This window comes from Necator americanus, chromosome V, assembly GCF_031761385.1.
Source record: "Necator americanus strain Aroian chromosome V, whole genome shotgun sequence".
Lineage (NCBI taxonomy): Eukaryota > Metazoa > Nematoda > Chromadorea > Rhabditida > Ancylostomatidae > Necator > Necator americanus.
The window spans coordinates 1715294-1735608 of NC_087375.1; the positions used below are offsets into that span (position 1 = coordinate 1715294).

Consider the following 20315-nt stretch of genomic DNA (forward strand, 5'->3'; position numbering starts at 1 on the left):
AATAATTGATTCTGATTGACAGTTCTCTCCTTTCCCTGACTGATTGACTTAGCTAAGTGTACATCTGAAGAACCTTGTGGATGTAATTAGTTTTTTCCTGGACACACACACACACATCAAATAGCGTATTTGTTTTTACAAATATGAGAAGGAGAAATGTGAGACTAAATGAGAACGACACATACGCAATCCAGAGATGAGAGAAATGCCTCGGCTACTTCGAATAAAGTCTTTTTTCTCTTCTTTTTCTAGAAGCTTGGGAGGCATTTTCCTAGGAACTGCTATTTTTCCTGAACTCAGCGGAAAGAGATTTTTGACGTTTGGGAGGGATTTTCGGAGGAACTGCTAATTTTTCTGGACACTGACGGAAGAGGGTTATCATTTTCTCGGAGAATATCACGTGATTTTGCGTTGTCGGCTTCGAATTCTGGTTAATTTTGCGGAAATTTCCCAGAAAGTTCTTTTGAATCGTTATTCACATTTTCTGTATCCGTGTCCTCCACTTGGATTATCCAAATTTATTTTTTTAAAATTATCATCTTATTCTTATCTATATTTATTTAAATTCTTGTAATGTTTTTCTATGTTTTTTACATTTTTTTAAAAAATTTATTCTATATCTATTTTATATTTAGCCTAGCAGGAACCTACGACCATTCTTCTCCCTATCATCCAAATCCATACATATTTGTTTGGCATGGTATTTTATCGTAAATTTATGGATACAATGGATTCTTAAGAATAACGCCGTGTGGATCAAACGTTATATGATGACATTTTTACATAAATATGGACATATTTTTGTATCCACGTTGATTGCGGCTGTTAATTTACAGCCGTAAGTTAATACAGCATCTGATTAATGTTCACAGCCGTAGTAGCTGTTGACATATGAGCATGAGCCGGAGCATGAGCATGAGCATGGGAATGAGCTCCGATATTTCTACTTCCATGTTTTTGTAAGCTTTAATTGAAGCTGTCGGCTCCAAGCCTCCACATAGAATCGTTTTCTTTACAAGTACAAGTGCATAGAAAAATACTATAGTAATATAGTAAAATATTAGTAACATCCTATAATAATATAATACTACTACTATACTGTAATAATATAATACTATTACTATACTGTATTGCAATATACTAGTAATATATAATAATGAAGCTAATATATAATAGAATTAAAGTCACTAAAATCAAATTATGATGACAAAAAAAAATAAAATAAAAATAAATAAATAAATAATAAATAAATAAAATTAAAAAAAAATAAAATAAGACTAACATTTCTAAAATTAAATTATAATATTATGCAATAGAATTAAAATATCATACGAAACATAAAGATGTTCATTAACGTCTCCGATTTTATTTCTGGAAGCTTCACAATAAATTTTATGCTCTTTACCCATTCCGCTAACCTTCCAACGTTCCTTAATCATTGCATAAAGTTTAACTTGCATAATTATACTATAGGATACAATATAATATTTATAACATGTAGCGAATATAATAATAATAAGTATATAAGGAAGAAATATTGCTAGATAAGCAAAAAGCAGAAACAATATTTCTAGACTGAAAATTTTTGTTTATTTCTTTGCTGAGCTCCATGTTTCAATACAAATATTTCAAAATAGTTTTTACGTACTTTGCAATGGAACAATTTTCATCGTAGAAGCGATTAGAAACATGATATTTTCTTATACAGCAATATTTATTTTATGTTTTTTGTTCTATTTTTTTGTTTTTTTTTTTATTTTATGTTTTATGTTTTTTTAGGAGTTACGAAGACCAAAGTGTGAAGACCAAAGTTTCTAAAGTGTCCAGCAAATTTCAGACTTTCGATGATTCTACAATCTCATTCAACAACCTCATCCATTGTTATTGGTGAATGTGTTTGCAGTGGAGTTCACATAAACAGCTTTTTTTTCGAAGCAAAATGATCCACGCTCAAAACTTCTCTAAACTGGACCCATTCCAAAGACGAGAAAAAGAAAAGAATCAGGCGAACAAGTTTCCTAACTATTTCCTAACTATTAAACAGTAAATTTTGAGATAATCTCTGTAGACTCAGTCAAGAGAGCGCAGAATGTATTTTGTAAACATCCAGATTTATTTATTATCTCGAAGTGAAGAGCTTTAGTCCTTCTGTATTTGAAAAGTCAGAAACATCTCCATTCATGCGTATGTCTTGAATATTATATATTATATGGTATTATTATTATATTTTATTATATATTACAAATATATTATATCGTATTATATTCATAAACGAAAACATGCTTAGTCCACAAATTCATAGTGAGAATTCAAAAAATTCAATCTCAGTGATTCTTAGAGACAATAAGGATAAAGGAAAAAGTCCGTGGCGTTGATCCACCCTTATGCAAATTTGCCTACGCTTTCGACTTCGAGTTAGAAATCGCTTGAGATTCCTTAAAACCCCATAATTTACAGCCCTCCAATGACTGGCGGAGACGAACCCTGAATCAGTTCAATGCTTTTGTCCGCTCAGAAAAGTCTGGTACCAACTTATCGACCTCGGAGGGATGAACGGCTTGGTTGACACTGGGGCGGTCTCAAACCTCTGGTCGATCGTGCAGCTACAGCCGAACCACTTACCGACTGCGTTACACCTGCCCAAACACCATAGAACCATATAAATTACAGAAACGTATCACAAATTGTTTATGTTGTGCAGTTGAATGGGTTTTGCAATTGAATTCTACACACATCCAGGAGATACTCGAACTTTGATATTCACGGTGAAAAAAATCGAATGTCACAAATCTGGGAGCCTTTCTTATTTTCTTGAACATCGTTGCTTGTAACAGCACGTATGTCTTATTTTAGATGTCTTACTGTCTTTTACAGTTTTTTTTGCCTTTATTTAGCACCTGAGGATAAAATCTGAAGATTTGAGATCTAAGGAATTACGGTTTGAAAGCGTAGCGTTAAATCCATGATTTCAGAAGGGACATCGACTTATCTCCACAGTGTTGTTAAAAGAATCACAGCAATTTTCAAATCCTTCCGCCCTTCGTCTAGTCTCCGGGCCTTTGTTTCGACTGCGGCTTTTGTTCGCATCGAAGGATTTCCCAGCGATTTCCCAGAACCGCGGCTCATTGTTTTCATCTTAGCGTCGCCTATAATGACATTCTGCGCTCGCTACCTACGGAGCAGAACGCTGTGCAACGTTCTCGGTCCGGTTTCATCTTTCCTGACGTCGTCCCCACCCGAACCCGAGCATCTAACTGAACGACGTCCATCAACGCTTCATTTCGTGGACGTTATTGTTATTGGACCTCATTTGGACACTCGGACGGGCATCCCGTCACTCGAAAGAGTGAAGGCTCTCCGGTGAAAGCTTCTTAGTCGTTTAGCACTAAGATAAATTAAATTTTTTTCCTCTAAGATAAATTAGACTTTAAATATTAAGTTTAATAGAATTAATTGAATAGCAAAGAATGGGAGAAGTTGAAAATAAAAACTTTTATTTGTATAAAATTTATCTGCCCTCTTAGCCCGTATCTGCACTTTCTTTAAATATTAAAACACTAGGCTTTTTCCAGTAAACCGATTTCTGGACCTTTCAAATTATTTAATAATTAATTTATATATAAAAATAAATTCGACGCCGCCCTATTGTAGTCTTTTCATCGATTTCTAAATAATTATAGCATAAATATAATATAAATAATAAGTAAATAACAGAATTTGCTACCTGCCAAGCAGAACAAAACGTCCTCAAACCTCTCCACGCCTCGTCGTAAATTTTTCTAACGTGCTGCATTAGAGGCCGATCTAAGCGCTGCCCATTGTCTTCGTTCTGCCGTCGTTCCCTCTATAGCTCGCAATTTGAAAATCGAAAATATTCCAGTTTTCTTCCTGGCAGGAGACTCGTCATGGTTAGACTTTTGACGTCATTCCTCATAAATTCGAGATAGACTCCACGGCACGCTTTGCTCTTTTCTTTTTTTTTCGATCTAGGAGATTTTCAAAAAAAAAATTTCTGCTGATTACAATTAAAACAGTTCCAACAACGAAAGAAAACTTTTTCTAAGTTTCTTCTCAAACTTTTTCTTAGTAGTGTTTTTATTATTATTGTAAGCATTAGAGTTGATTGAATAGCAAGCAGATTGAATAGAAATGAGAGAAATTAAAAATAGAAATTTTTGTTGGTATGAAATTTGTCTGCACTCTTATCTCGTACCTACACTTTCTTTAAATATTAAAACACAAGGCTTTTTCAGCAAATTGATTTCTGAGCTCTTAAAAATTATATTTAAGGTGCTCCGAACAATTTGGCTATTGATAGCAAAATTTTTAGGTAATTAATTTTTGTAATTATCAATAATATAGCTATTGAAATAAGGAGAGAAAAAAAAGAGCTTGCAAAAACCCTTCAAATCCATCCCTGTACCTAATGAGACAGGGAAAACGCTCGAAGGAAAACAGAAAGTTTGCTGCTGGGAAATATCTTGTGATTTAATTATTTTTTTTTCCCCGAGGAAAGAAATTTATTAGGGAATACTTTTCTCATAGTTATTTTCTTTCTAAACAAATCTCATAAGGGAAAATTCTTGGAGTATTTTCCATTAATTTATGAAATAGATTGTGCAGAAGAGATTTTTAAGTGGAATTCTCTTGTTTATTGTTCCACTGGCTCATGACGGATCCTACAGTGTGTAAGCTTTTCCATAAGATTAGTTTTTGTTGTTTTCTCATTTTATTTTATTTCCTCCGCTGATTCGACAAATTCACTGTTTTTCTTCGCTTCAACGTCGTCGTCCGGAATCGATGCTGCTTGCTAATTGCTTTTTAACCGATATTGTGGTCTTCATCGATAAATTTCCATTTCGTTCCCTTCTTTTTTTTCGGTTTTTTCGGCTAGGGGATTGGGGAAGTAAATTTTCTATTAAAGAGTTCTATTTTGTTTCTATTTTTGTCATACTATCATTTTTCGCTTCGTTACACATCTTCTCATTAGAGAAACGAAAATTGTTGGAAACGATGTCGCGATAAATGGGGGAGGGGGGAAATTCTGAAGATTCTGAAGAGTTGAGAAAATAAGAAATAGTCTAATATCATCTTCTTTTTCTTTTTCTTACTGTCTACTATACACTTATTTTACCTTGTTTTTTATTCGCCACCTTATGTTAGCTTATTTCACCTTATTTTTCACTTCATTTTTCACTTCACTCTATTTTTTATTTTTTTTATTCTATTATTTTTAATTATTTTCCACCATTATTTTTCAAACAAAAGGGCTATCTTGCATGTTTTCTTCACTCAAAAACCACGAAACTATCTCGGATTTTTTAGAAAGAAGTCTCAAATGGTGAAAATATAGGAAAAATATTATATTCTAGGAGAGCGACTGTCAAGAGCACGACATTCCGCTTACTGTAATTCTTCATCTCATTCTTAACCCATATTTTCGACATAGAAACTCTATTTTCTGGAAAGAAACGTTTGAAAACATTAATGTCGAATGTTTCTCGCTACCGTAGACATCCACTATAATCCAACTCCATTTTTATACCTTGTATTTGATTACAATTCTCATGGTAACTACAAAAATAGAACTGGAAGTAGAACTGATTAATCTGTGATACAAAAAGGCATGAGCGGTTACATTATGAAAAGTTTCTGGGTTTCAACCATGCAGGTAGTTGCTAGCGTAGCATTGGAGCTCATGAGCGGTTTCAAACCAAGCTTGGAGTTCGGAAGAAGGTCCCACCTAGCTGAGGTAAGAGGTCTCTTGTAAGTGAGTGAGATAAAGGATGAAGGGTGAGGTCCCTGGCGTCGGGTGAATCCGCTTGGGATGCGCCACTACGGCCATCTAAATCCAGAATCCTTTAGGGGTTCAGGAACGCGTAACTAGCCTGAACAATGACTAGCGGGGCTATTTTCTTCGAACCAGCGATCGATCGTGTACCTCTTACCGACTGCACTACAGCCATTCCAGATGATCAATGAGATGTAAGATGAAAGCAAAAGGAATGATCAGAAACAGTGATGATCGAGGATCATTCTCGATTTTCTCGATTCTGAACGGACTGTAACAGTATCGATAATAGTAACAAGAAGCGTGAAGGCAGCAATACCAAACTCCATCTCCTCAATCTAAAAAAACCTGTAAGTAATGCAACAATGACAGTATCTGCCTGATGAAATGTTGAGTGAGATTATGGTGCTACGGTCCCACGGAAGCAAAATGCAGTCTGTGGAATCTTTCGGCAGATTTTAATGAAAAAATTACCATTGAACTTCTTCGACGTCTATCCGTAGATGTGAAAATTAGTGATTTTAGTCAACTTGGATCCCAGTCTACGTGGACGTCATAATTGGAAATTCTATTATTGTTTTTTTTTTATTTAGTTGCTTTTTCTCATAAATATTAAGCTTATTATCCGTTGTTACAGACTATTTTTATAAATTATGAATTGATCTATAATCGAATAAAGCTTTCCCTAATAAATTAGATTTTTTTTGAAGAATAGTGAACATCAATGGATACGTATTCACTACGATATTTTCCTATCCAGTACGACATTTTAGCTTAAATCTTTATTTTTCCAGTTGTGTTCCGCGAGATTCTAATTGGAGTTGAGTTTGAATTCGAGTGAAATCCTGCTTGAAAAACAACGAAGGGAATTACTACAAATACGCACACACACCAAAGCTCTGTTTTGCTTGAAATTAGATTATCGTCGTTGAGTCGTGATTTAATTTACGCTCCGGTAACCTAGGCATCTTGTTTCAGGATTTGATGCTGAGGATGTAAGCGAGATCTATCCGTGGAAGCTCCAGAACAACGAGGAAGAACAAGGTTCCAACGTTGACTGTGTCGTAAACAGCACACGATGGGTCAACGTTGGCGCGCTGGGTCCCCTATGGATCCAACACCACCCTTCCGGGGCGCTGGAACTTGTGTGCGGTTTGGTGCTGCTTTGTGTGGAGTTATGCGGTTTGGTGTTACGGTGGTGTGTGTGTGTGTGTGTGTGTGTGTGTGTGTGTGTGTGTGTGTGTGTGTGTGTGTGTGTGTGTGTGTGTGTGTGTGTGTGTGTGTGTGTGCTGGGTGAAATGGTGATGGGGGAACGCGCGATATGTTGTTGGCTCCTCTTCAAATCCAATCAACTTCTAAATTGAAAACTTCCCAGCCTCTGCTGGACTGTTAAGCGCCGGCGCTGCATATCCAGAGGTTTACTGTCGGTTAATGGACAAGTACTCCTGATTCGAGAGCTTAATTTCTTCTCATTTCTCGTTTCATTTCTTTTCATTCATTCATTCATTCATTCATTCATTCATTCATTCATTCATTCATTCATTCATTCATTCATTCATTCATTCATTCATTCATTCATTCATTCATTCATTCATTCATTCATTCATTCATTCATTCATTCATTCATTCCATTCATTCATTCATTCATTCATTCATTCGTTCATTCATTCATTCATTCAATCAACCATTCTAATAAGTAATATCTAAGACGATCAATGCCAATCTTGGCTACAGCTCAAGAAAATCAATTGAAAACTACGTTTCAAGATGCCAAGATTCAAAGACAGTCGAATATGGGCAATCAATCAATCATTCGTCACTCATTCATTCATTCACCCATTCACTCATTCATTCACTCATTCACTCACTCATTCATTCATTCACTCATTCATTCACTCATTCATTCACTCATTCGTTCATTCACTCATTCATTCACTCATTCATTCATTCATTCACTCATTCACCATTTTTCCTTAGTTTTCTTTTCTTTTCATTCATCTCCTCTTCAGTCTTTTCATCCTCTTCCCTTCTACAAGGATTTTCTCTTTTCTCTTCCTCTCGGTTATACCTGCAGCAAGATTTTCTCTCTTTTTTTTCAGGATATATTAAAAAGGTGAACGTTCGATGGTGGCGAAATAAGCTTTTACATCCATAATTGAATATGTATACATCCATCGCAGCTTTCCTGTGAAAAACATCCAGAAACTCTGTAGGCGTCGTAACACTGCAGCTGCAATTTCGTACAATTTTTCGTTCATTTTCCTTCCTCTCTCTTTTTTTTGCGGATCTTTTCTTTTTTCTCTCTATCTTTATTTTTCTCCTTTTTACACTCTTATTTTGTCCTCTCTCCTCTAGTTTAAAATCCTTCTGCTTTTTTTTTGTCCTCTCATCAAAACTCTCCTATTCTCTTTCGTTCCACTTTTCTCACTCTCGTAACAGAAAAAAAATCCGGTCGACTAAAATCGACGCTATTTCGATCGGGTCCCAAGCGCTAACAATCACAACTCGCGTCAAAATTCTTTTTCACACGAAATTCTTAGAATCGAAAGGAAAACAATTAAATTTGCCTCGTTAAGGTGTTTGTGAGCATACGCAGTCCATTCTCAATCGCTGGACTACTGTCGATTTACGAGTACGGTACGCGTGAGGCGTCAGACTTTCATACACTTTTTCAGGATCTTCCAGAGTCTTCTTTTTCTTGGAAATTACTCTTCCGATCTACGCTATATTACAGTAATCTACGTAATGTACTCCAGTGGATTCACGTACTGAATATATCTACGCTGCGAGCGTATACAGCGACGATTGCGCCCATAGTCGCCACCAGAGATGTTCAACCATAATACGATTTCGATTTGAGCGCTGCAGAGAAAAAATAGGCTTTTATATGGTCGAATCAAAATGACTTGAACGTAAGCGGTATCGTAACGTAAGCGGCTGCGCTGCGAATGATTATAACTTTCACGCTTCCTCAAGGAATACTAATTGCAGTAAAACGTGTTGGTGAAACCCAAGTGGATTGATTCACTGGGAAATTTATCTTTCCAGCTTTTAAAATTCTCTTTGATTCAAAATTCTCTTAAATTTTAATTGAAATAATTATTTGTACTTATACAGTTAATAATAAAGTTACAATTTATAATACAATTGTAGCTATAGCTCATTGTTAGTTATAATTCTCTCAACCTTTCTAGTTATTCGAACATCTATCATTCTTTGATTATTTTCTTCCATCTCAAACCCCATGACCGTGTCATCAAAATTTCCAATTGCGTGTCCGCTTTTTCTATGAAACATCGCAAGAATCCACGGTTTTTTTGTTACGAGAATCTTCCATCAACAGAAATTCCACCTCCAGTGGTTGCTGATGTTGTGACGTATGTATGTAGCTTGTAAATGTCCCAGTGAGTGACTTAAGACACCACAATCTACGAAAATAGGGGACTAATAAGAAATTAGCGATCCATTTTCCCAACGAAACAACTGTTCACATCGATGGAATTGAAGGGATTGATGTCGTGTAGCGTGGATTAGATTAGTCGCGCTGGAGAGCGTAGAGAGTGAGCTCAATCACGTAATTCTACCTCTAATCCACTTTATTCACGATTAAAGACTCAATCATTTCTATGAAAGAAAAGGAGTGAGGAAATTACTCTGTCGGATAAATTGATCAGTCCCCCCTCATGCGGCTCTGTCCGTTTCCCTACACTTGTAAGAGAAATTTCACTTTTTCATTATGAATTTCATACAAATTATGTCCCGTACCCTGTCCGCTATAGGGAAGAATGCAATGTCGGAAATTTCCACGAGTTTTACCTCCAATCATTAATCTTGTATTTTATCTTTATCTTGTGAGAAATCCGACTTTCTTGCACGAATTTTCCTACGAGGCACCTTTTAACGCTACGGTTCTCTCGGCAGCTTATTCACTGGTTAAGAGCTGAATGGTCTTTTGAGTAAGCATCACCGGTTACAGTTCGCTCGCTCACAGACATGGAGCCTGTACAGCGACGGGGCGTCATGAGGTGTCTCGTAAGAAAAATCGTACACCATGGTTGTGTCACACGTCTTTTTTCTTGAAGACAACTAGGAAGAATTGAGCGTCAACACGCTCATATTTCTTGTCTACGTCTCTTCCCCTATCTTTTCGTGGAGAGATCCCAATGTCCTCAATTTCTTGCTATGCTCCCTTCAACCAATTGTTTTTTTTTGTGTTTTCAGAAGGACTTTTACAGATTGTCGCGTACGCAGAGTCGTAATATCGTCGAAAACTCTGGAAATAAATTATTGAAAGATCCTAGGAATGCTTTCCGAGTCGTCCTGAACAAATGGATATCGTGCTGCCCACATAAGAAGAAACTCGCATACCCGTTAATTAGTTTAGTCGCCATGGGAAAAACTGTTCGGGCTGTCATAATTTTTTCCATTCGGTAGAGTTACAGCCAGGGATTAATTCTTTTTGACATTGGGGAATGCATCTGATACGACCATATCCCTGAGGGTAAGTTTATCGTCTGTGAAAAAAAGAAGGAAAGAAAAAAAAGAAAAGAGGAAGCGGACTATAATGATGCATATATACCACAAGTACATTATAACCGAAAAAATAACTTTGATCAAATGCCTCCTGATGGTTCAAACCACCAGTTCATCAATTTTCTAAATCGAATTTTGAAAGAGATTTAAAGATTTTATTTTTCTGAGAAAAATTCTAAAGAAAAAAGAAAGAAGTTATTTTCCAAACTCTATCACACGAAAGCGGATGTCCATAACTGTGAAAAATAATGTAAAAATCAAATTAAATTGAAATTAAAGATATAAATTAAAATTAAAGTATAAAGCAAATTGAAGTATAAATTTTAATTTTTTTTTTTTGCAAATTAAAGTATAAGGCATGTAAAGTATTAAAATATAAGGTAAATAGTATATATGTACATTAAAAATAAAAAATAAAGTAGTAGATAACAGTAGATAATAATATAGTGAATATTATAATAAATAATATACATGTAGAAATAATATAATAAGAAATAATACAATGGATTAATCGGGCTGCCCTGAAAATCATGGTCGCTAGCGCATGGTCGCTAATATCATCATGTCGCTCATAGGAAAAGAAGAAAAAAGAAAGTTTCATGTGTGGAATTTTAAAAATTCCACAAAAAAAATCCATTAATTATTATTAACGTTTTCCCCCCTACGTTGTCGCCGGCCGTACATGCTACATTAAAAATATGTGCTTTAAATTCACTGTCACCGTAGCGGCGGCGACACGCGTCCTTAGATTATTTCAACACTTTCAGATCTCAAAAAAAAAATTAAATTCGTTCGTTTCAAAAATCACTCCTTGAGGAATTTTAAGAAATATAAACGATTTAAACGATATAAATGATTATAAACGATTTTTTTACTATTTTATAAACTGAGATTAGCTAGTCATGGTGCTTGCAAAAAATAAATAGTAATAAATAGTAATAAAATAAATAGTATGTACAATAATAAATAAATAAATAAAATAAATAATAAAAAAATAAATGATAAAATAAAACAATAAATAAAGTATAATAATAAATAGCAACAAAATAAACAGTATGTAATAACTTTTGTATTATTTTATTTATTTTAATATTTTTTGCTTTGTAAAATATTTGATTTAGGATTAGGATTGCATTTGTAACCGAAAAGTGCTGGAGTTGCTGGTGTTGAATGTTTCTGACTAGACTGGAGTGTGAGCGGTGAATATATTTATCTATTTTATTACTATATTGTGATATTTATTTATTTATTTACTTATTTATCTTTCACGAATCCCCACTGACCCTTTCAACACCACGATTGACCCTGGAATTGAATAAAACTCCACTGGATTAAAAATATTACGCATAAATAATAATAAAATATAATGTATTATTATTAATATATTAAAAATATTGCTCGTGATCAGTACTCTTCTCCAGGAAAAACTTTATTTTTAACATTATTTTTCTTCTGGAAAAAAGTCCTCCACTTAGAAACTCGTAAAGTAAGATATAATTAAATAATAAAAATAAAAACAAATAAAAAATTAAAAAATATAAATTAAAAAATTAAAAATAATAAAATATAAATATGAAAATAAATAATAATAAATAAAAATAAAAGCTAGCTTTATTCCAACCTCATAGAGCCAATCTGTGTTTTTCTGGATAATTAATAAACTGTTCCATAACTTGAACTTGCCGACGGCTACGCTGACATCATAATGACGTGGTTTCCATGGTCATATATACCTAATTTGCTTCTTTTTCTCTGAACTCTTATCGTGTGCCTCAATTATGAGGGGAAGCAAGAGGAGGAGGAAGTGTTGGAAGTGAGGGATACATTTGTTTTCACTCGACTCTCAAGGCGAAAGCGACTGACTGAATCGAAACGGTATTGTCGTGATTGAGAGAAATGCCAGCATAGATTATTTTTCCTGGAACAAGTCATTGTTCATGGATGTTTGAAGTGCTGGGTAGCTGATTTATGAGAGCTAATAGCTTTGCATCATAGTTTTCTGGATCGTTATTTTATTTGATTGGGATATGGCCAGACTTTGGATTTATCCTTTCCTCCATTGGCTTTAATCCATGGGTATTTTCTACTACCTATTTCCCTTGATCCACGATTTTTCTGATCAACTCGTCGTCGTCGTCGTGTGTATTGCCTTCCAAAGGTTCCATCACTCCAAATCCAGATTTTTTTTCCAGAGAATGTCGAAGAATGATTGCAGCTCGTTACTGTCAACTGCTTCGTATCTGTATCCGATAGCGTTGCATTTATTTTCAATTTTGCTCACCTCACGGGCTTTACAGATTCAATATCGATTGAGGGAGATGTTTCATCCGTTTTTCAGGTGAGAGGAGAACCTCTTTATTAGAGCAGCACTCGTTCAATGCTTTAATTTTTTCTTGGATAATATTCAGGAATTGTTGGCTAGAGTTGTTTAGTATTCAGAAGTCAGAAAAAATAGAGTATTGGTAAGGTAAATGGTTACAAAAAAGTAAATAAAAGCTTTGGTTAGTGTTTGGAAGTATGGTATTGCTCTTGGTGCTCAGAAATTTGCAAAAGAAAATTCTAGAAATTTTTAAAATAATAATTCGTCGGGAATTTATAGCTGTATTACTGGTAACTGCGTACCACATAATTTTCTAACCGCTTTCCAGCTGACTTCTAGCTCCAGGTGATTATTAATTCGATCCGGTGATCCGTAAAAGTTGCTCACTGGTTTTTTTCCAATTTCTTTATTTTCTATCTTTTTAAATGTAGATCCAGTGCCCGTGCTTTTGTTGGCTTCAAGCGCTGTCGAACCAACGACCACCGCGCCCAGCTAGCATCGTATGTATTGCGCCACATCCGCCGCTTATATCCTGTTCGGACCGCGTTGGGGGAAAATTTGCTTTGCCCGTGCAACCTTAAAGAGGATAAATATGTAAATAATTTTTTTTTTACATTTTTTAACATTGGGGAATTTTCACGTTGAAGAACATATTCATTATGAGAGGGAATTGTTTCAATTCTATTCACAAAATGAAGATTTTTCAGTTTTTTTTTTGCCTTCAATATTCTCCGAATCCAGAACACCACAGCAATTTCTCTTAGTATTGTGTTGATTGGAAGCAATATTGTGTGCTTTTGACGTTCGTTAGTCTTTTTTTCCGGATCTTTAAATGCCATCCGATATTGCCAGGAAATACATGCAAACACACATTCGACAAGCAAAATAACAATAATTCGTGTGAAAGAATTTCATTATGATTAACAGGAAACGCTGCCGCTGCCGTGGGTATCCAGGAAGTGATAAAACAATTTTTTTTTAGGCTCGACAAAGCAAACAATGTTTCGTAGTTCTTTTATTTTTTGTAGCCGTAAATTTTAACTGTTTAGATTAATGGTTTAAAAATAGAATTTAGAATTTAATTTATTAGTCGAATTGAACTTAAATTGAATCTTTCGCAGGACCATTTCATTACATGATACATAGGACTTGTAAAGCTGCTCTTCTCTCATTTTCATCCAGAACTATTTTGTTTAGTTCTAAGCTTTAGCTCTCTTAGTTCTAATCTGTTTTTAAGCTGTGAAATTGTGTGGAAATTATAGCAATAATTCTGGATGGGAGTGATAGAACTACCGTAGCGCTTCGCTTCGGTCAGTTCAGTCATCTATAGTAAATTAAAACTTCTGATTGATGTTCGATGAGTGACGATTACTCCGATCCGAAAAACTCATCCCATCGATTACGACAATAAATTTTTGTATCAGCTCCAGAAGACAAAAGTAGCAGTTGTTCTGTGTAATTTTTGCGCTATACGCACTGTATCGTAAACAGTAACTGTAAATGTTTGTCCATATTACAGTCGTCGATTACAATATAACTCATTCCTCTATTACAACGACAACAAAATGTGTAGGATTCTCTTCAACCATAAATAAAATTGAGAAAATAAAACGAAACAGAGAATAGTGGCGAAATAAACCCGACACAGCTAAAAAAAAGGAATTTTCTACTTGGGTAAGCGTTAAAAGCATCAGCTCACGAATCTGAGGTGGTGCGGATTTCAGGTGAAGTATTCTTATACGGGATAGTAGATTATGGAGAGGGGATGCCGGAAGATGCGGCGCGTGCACAACGCTGGCGCGCTCCAATCGAACTCGCTGTAGAAAATAGCGCGCCGGAACGCTCGAAACCGTGTCTTCCGGGCCGTTTTTTACGGGAATTATGGATAAATGAACGGGATTACCCTTCTCTCTACAATCTATGATTCCGTATACGAATACTCCACCTGAAATCCGTACCACCTCAGATTCGTGGGGTGATGCTTTTAAGGTCGTTTAAGGACCCGACTATACCATCTTAGGGGCTATTCCTAACTTCCTTAAAGTTCTTAAACCACTTCATATCACACGTTATTTTTCTCACTCTGTTAGATGATGCCTTTCATTGTTCTTTTGCTTGGTAATTCAATCCGACTGAGATGTAAAGAATTGCCTCGTTTAGTAGAATGAAGCTTTTTTCTCTGGATTTATGGGAGATGAAGGGTGAGAGTTTTCGCCATAATACTGGCAGAAACTGTATCCCCAAACTCTATGAAACTGCTGGGAGAATTTTCTCGAAATATTAATTTAATTTTTTTTTACAGTCTCCTACTTTTTGTGGTACTGGTCAGCTATAATCTGTGTAGTATTTTTGCGATAATCTGTGGTTTATTGGTGATGTTCGGCTCACCAGCTCACATTATTATCATATTTAACTTTCTCTACTATTTCTGCTATTATTACATTAATGGGATGATGTTTTGTTTGGTAATTGAAAGATTGGTCGCAACCATAATGATGAGGACCTATGAGTACAATCGTCGTTGGTGGCCGTTGGCGCTTACTCAACCGTTCGCCGTAGGTTTTTTTTCCTCTTTCCTTCCTTTCCACTCTTTTTTCCTTGGTCCTACAATCACGGAACACATTCGAACACATTTGCGTTAACTGAAAATTAGCAGAAAAATTTACTCACAAAAACATCATTTATATTTAATGGGATTTGATAAATTATTTTTTCGTTTTTTTTTTTTCGGAATACGTTCAGCCAACGTTGCAAAAATTCAAAGAAGTTGCAATTGCGTGGAAATTTCTCGAAAGCTCCTGCCATCGGGTGACGTGAAAGAGAATTTTTGTTGATTCTCGATGTGACCGCCATAAAATTAACCAAGCGACGGGGGCTGGAATTTCGTTTTTTTTTTTTTTTTTTGAAAATTTCGATTTTTTTTCCGTAAATTCTCCTTACTTACGGGAGCCTAGACGAACAGAATTCTACGAATATTTCAGGCGTTTTAAAAATTATAAATCACTAAATCCATGGTTTTGGTTTTAATTAATTAATTTCAATTTCAGTTTAATTTAATTTAATTTTAATTAGGTAAACTTAATTTTTTTCCAATGAAATTTCAAGTGCGAAATCTGCTATTCCTCAATGTTTCGAAGAAACAGACTAGGGAAATCATCATAAATGAGACGACTGTCGTCTTCAAATAAATGTTCTCATTATTATTTTTACATCGCAATTATTTTATTTTATTTCTTCAAGGATTATTAATAAACTGTTATATTTTATTCCAAAAAAAAAAACAATTATTACAATTATTTCCCTATTCAACTACTTTTATCGAACTATTCAGAATATTTTCTAATTCTCGAAAATTTCAGATTGCTCTTTCTATTGGGAATATTTTCGTGACGGATGTGTTCTCTCGTTCTCTCACCTTACTTTCTCTTTACGGTGTTATTATTTTGGTAAGAAAATACTTACAATTTCCCTCCCCCTCCGAATTTTATTTTTAAATTAATGATAATTTAAATTTTTCATAATCGTCTCTCTGTGTGGATTTAGTGTCTGGTTGTGCTGCTCTCGATCAATTATCGTATCACTACAGCTTTGGCCGGCACCGGAGCTTCTCTATCCGCCAGATATCAAATCACAGAAAATATTAGAACTATAAGGTAGGTTGCTCATTACCCGGTATCTGACCTGAGGTTTCCCGTAGTTCTCGGAAATTTTCCAAAATACTTTCCAGGGTGGTGCTTCCGGCCGTACTTTTCGACGCTCTCGTTTCAGTCGTAGACGTTTGTGGTACCGTATTTTTCAATCTACATTATACTTTCAATATAGACCGATGTACAGATGACGTATACATAAAATCCTTCTACGGTTTTACTACGGTCAGTAGATTTTTTCAGGATACAGTAATTTTTCTGGATAGCAGACATCGGGAAGGTCCCGACTTGCTGATTTCTCTTTCTTTCGTTTTTCTAATAATAACAGTAACAATGGCAATAATAATAATAATAATAATAATAATAATAATAATAATAATAATAATAATAGTAATAATAATAACAGTAATAATAATACCAGTAATTATAATAATAACGACAATAATGATAATAATAATAATAATGATAGCGATAATTATGATAATAAGAATAAAATGATAATAATAATAACAATACTAATACTAATACTAACAATAATAATAATAACAATAATAATAATAATAATAATAATAATAATAATAATAATAGTAATAATAATAATAATAGTAAGGATAAAAATAATAAAAAATAGTAGCAATAACACCAATTATGGTACTAATGATAAAAGCAATTATATCATTCCTAGGTAGATAATAATAAATGTAGTAATATTATAGTAATAACACTGTAAATATAATAAAAAGATGAGGTGCACAAAAAATGTAAGTTCTAGAATAAAGAAAAAATGCAAGAAAACAAAAAAAATACAAGCAAGCAGTAGAAGGAGGAATAAATTAGGAAAGAGAAAGGCGAAGATTTGATCACGGAAGGCGGAAGAACGGTTTCTAAAGAAGTATAAATGCCAAAATAAGAAAAAATTCTTTAAAAAAATTATAAATATAAATATAAATGTTCTTATGACTTAATTGACTTAATCGGTCTTCCTATATAGTTAGAAAAAATGTTATTATTAGAAATTTATTATTTATTTTATTTATTGTATTTACATCTAAGTATCTACTTGAGTAAGTAGTAAGTATTGTTACTGGAAATGTTCCTACATTCAGCTATCAGCAATATTCGAGTTCCTGGTGCCTCTATCACTTCTACTGTCTCATCCAGCCTATCGACGACATTCATTGCTATTGTATGAACGTCAACCGCTCAGCAGAATACAACATTCTGTTGTTAAGGATAAAACGTTGCCAAAGGTTTGCCAAGGTCCCATTTCGGTCGGTCGGTTCGAAACGAAAAACGAATGAACTCCGGTGCTGTTGTGCGAGCGGCTGCTCGTCGTTAGTTCCACTACAGAGATGAATGGGTCCCAACTCGATCTCAGGCGCTACGCTTCATCGCGCCGCTTCGACCGCTGCTGCTTACGCGACTGCGCCGAGCTTTATGACTCGTTTTGAACCGACTATAAACGTCTTGCATTCCTAAAAAAAATCCCCTATGGAATAATCCTTAGTGGGTTTTTCAGGTGGTTAACGTTCTCGGGATAGAGATCACAAATGCTGGTGAGCAGGCGTATTTCGAGAATCTCTCGCGGGTATGGAATCTTCGACTATAGATAGACAGATAGATCTATTCCTAATGTTGTTGACGCAGTAAATAAAAATTTGTATTTCATCTCTTTGTACTTTCATTTTCATGATTTATTACTTTATTTTACTTCATCTCCTTTCATTTCCATTATTAAAGTCATCCAGACAATGTGACTAGCACTCCTACGGTCATTAAGATGATTTATCTAAAACGAACTAAATTCCCTCCTCCTCTTCCTCCTTTTTTCCTCCTCCTCTTCCTCCCCCTCCTCCTCTTCCCCCACTTCAACAACTTTTAAATTTTCGTGAAATCTTCAGCAAACAGCGCACCTTAATAGCTAATTTCATCTATAATTCTACAATTTAAATTCTACAATATACAAATTAAAGGAAGTGTTCTGCAAATTCCCCCCTCCCCCCTACTCAAAATAATATCAATTTTTAACAATATTGTAAAAGCAATATCATCTTAGCATTTTTAAGAATGAATAAGTATAAAATAATATAAAAGTAATAATAAGTATAAAGTATATGGTATATTTACAATATTTACAATATCATAAAAATAAAGATAGACGCTAAAAATTACACAATCAAGTATGAGCCTCAAATTTGAGTTAATAAAGAGGATTCAGAAAATGTCAGGTTTCGTTTGCTTTGCCTAAGGCAAGCTCTGACACCCTCCAAGGAAAGTGCACCCGGCCCAAATGTGGGCAGGCGCCTCAGGTGAAGGAAAACACGAACATATGGGAGAATCGAGGATTGCGGTGATCCGATGCGGAGCCTCAGCTGAACGGAGACAAGAACATGTGGAAGCGTCGAGGATGTGCTGGAGGAAACCTCTAGAACATCGATCGCTGTGCTCGGTTTTTTGACACAATCAGACTTCGTGCTTTGATCTACCCTTGCTGAATGTGGGTCCCAATCGCGAGTAGTGGAGAACGATGTCAGCATCATTGGCGGTTTCCTTTGAGTAGCTTGGGTTAAGAATATCCATCATAATGCAAATAAATGAGGAGATTCCGGAGTTCTATCCTACTCCAGCGATCTATGAGAGATCAAGGATTCCACCCTCATTTATCGACTGCAGGTGAAAACGTAGAAAACGTAGCAGAAACGCAAGAAAGGGCCGAAACGCACAACCGAACGCACAACATTTCGTCGGTAAAACTTTTCATAGAATGTTTCTGGGAAAAATTAGGTGTTCTTCCCAATCTCTCCACAAAAACTGAAACCCCAGGACAACTCTTGAACGTGTCCAGAACAAATCGATGTTATTGGCGCCGGTGACACAGGTACACAAACCTACTCCTAGCGATCTCATTGAGGATCCTACTGATGCGAGCTAATAATTTTTTTCTCTACCACAATTTCTAACTTTTCGCCAATTTTTGCTACGTAAACATTCAAATTGGTTTCCGGACCGCCTATTTCTGATTCCAATCAAAACAGGGTCTTCTTCTCCAATTTTTTATTCCAAATCTTTTCCTCTTACGATCATTCTAAGTCCATGATCTCTTTCTTTGCTGACAGCGTAGTGTCAAAGGCTCCATTAACTTAAAACAAAGTTTTCAGACCTGTTTTTTCCTCAGTTTCTCATTAAAATCTCTATTTGTGGTCTTTTTTTTCTAGAATCCTGATGGAAACCTTACATTATTCTAATTAAAACATTTCCCGGGCCTTGTTTATGATCTTTATCGATTAGTAATATTGTAGATAAAAGCGTTTTGCCTTTCGTACGTCGTGCACCACTTCATAGCGTCCAAAAATCATCCAGAAAAATCCTCGTTTCCGTTGATTCCAGCACAGATGCATGTATTCGCTGTTTTTTTTCTGTTACATAGACTTTTTTAAACTTACGTTTTAATTCCTCTTTTTCTTTTCTTCTTTTTCTCTTTTTGTTCAATATTTTCTAGTAAGCAGGGAGAATTTAACTTCAGTGTCAGTTCCAAAAAAACTTCTCTGTTCTATTTTAGTGGGAAGAATATCTGGGACCGTGAAAGTGTGTGTGTGTAAGTGTCAAAAACTGATACTCCTCCCTACTACTGTTGTAATTTCTGTAGTTATTCCCATGTAAAGAATAAACAAACAAATAAATAATTAATTAATTACTTATATTTTATTGCAATTTTATTATATTGCTATTCTATTTCTTGTGAAAAAGAAGAAGGAAATGCTACATTCCCTTTTCCGTAGCGCTGAGCTCCATGGTTCCCACCTAGGTTCAAGGTCGTAGAGGTGTCGCCGAACGCATAGCTCGACCTTTCCCTTTCCATAGGATAATTCCAGAAAGGGAAAAAAATTCCCCCGATCAAGAAAACAAGGAGAAAAAAACATTTTAGACAAAAATTTATTTTTGCTTGTAAAACTACGACGACAGCTCAAATAGTACCTGTACAGCGATATCAATACTTTCGCTCCTGAATAAACGAGTTTAAAAA

General features: G+C 35.0%; 1 protein-coding gene across 1 annotated transcript; it reads left to right on the forward strand.

The window, feature by feature from the left end:
* Positions 1-12519: 12519 nt before the first annotated feature.
* Positions 12520-17900, forward strand: RB195_012662 (uncharacterized protein; the record flags this gene model as incomplete). Its single annotated transcript, XM_064202144.1, has 7 exons — positions 12520-12662; positions 14947-15199; positions 16004-16090; positions 16188-16297; positions 16372-16516; positions 17398-17541; positions 17811-17900. The coding sequence occupies 7 exons, from the start codon at positions 12520-12522 to the stop codon at positions 17898-17900; spliced, it is 972 nt and encodes a 323-aa protein (XP_064058025.1).
* Positions 17901-20315: the final 2415 nt, after the last annotated feature.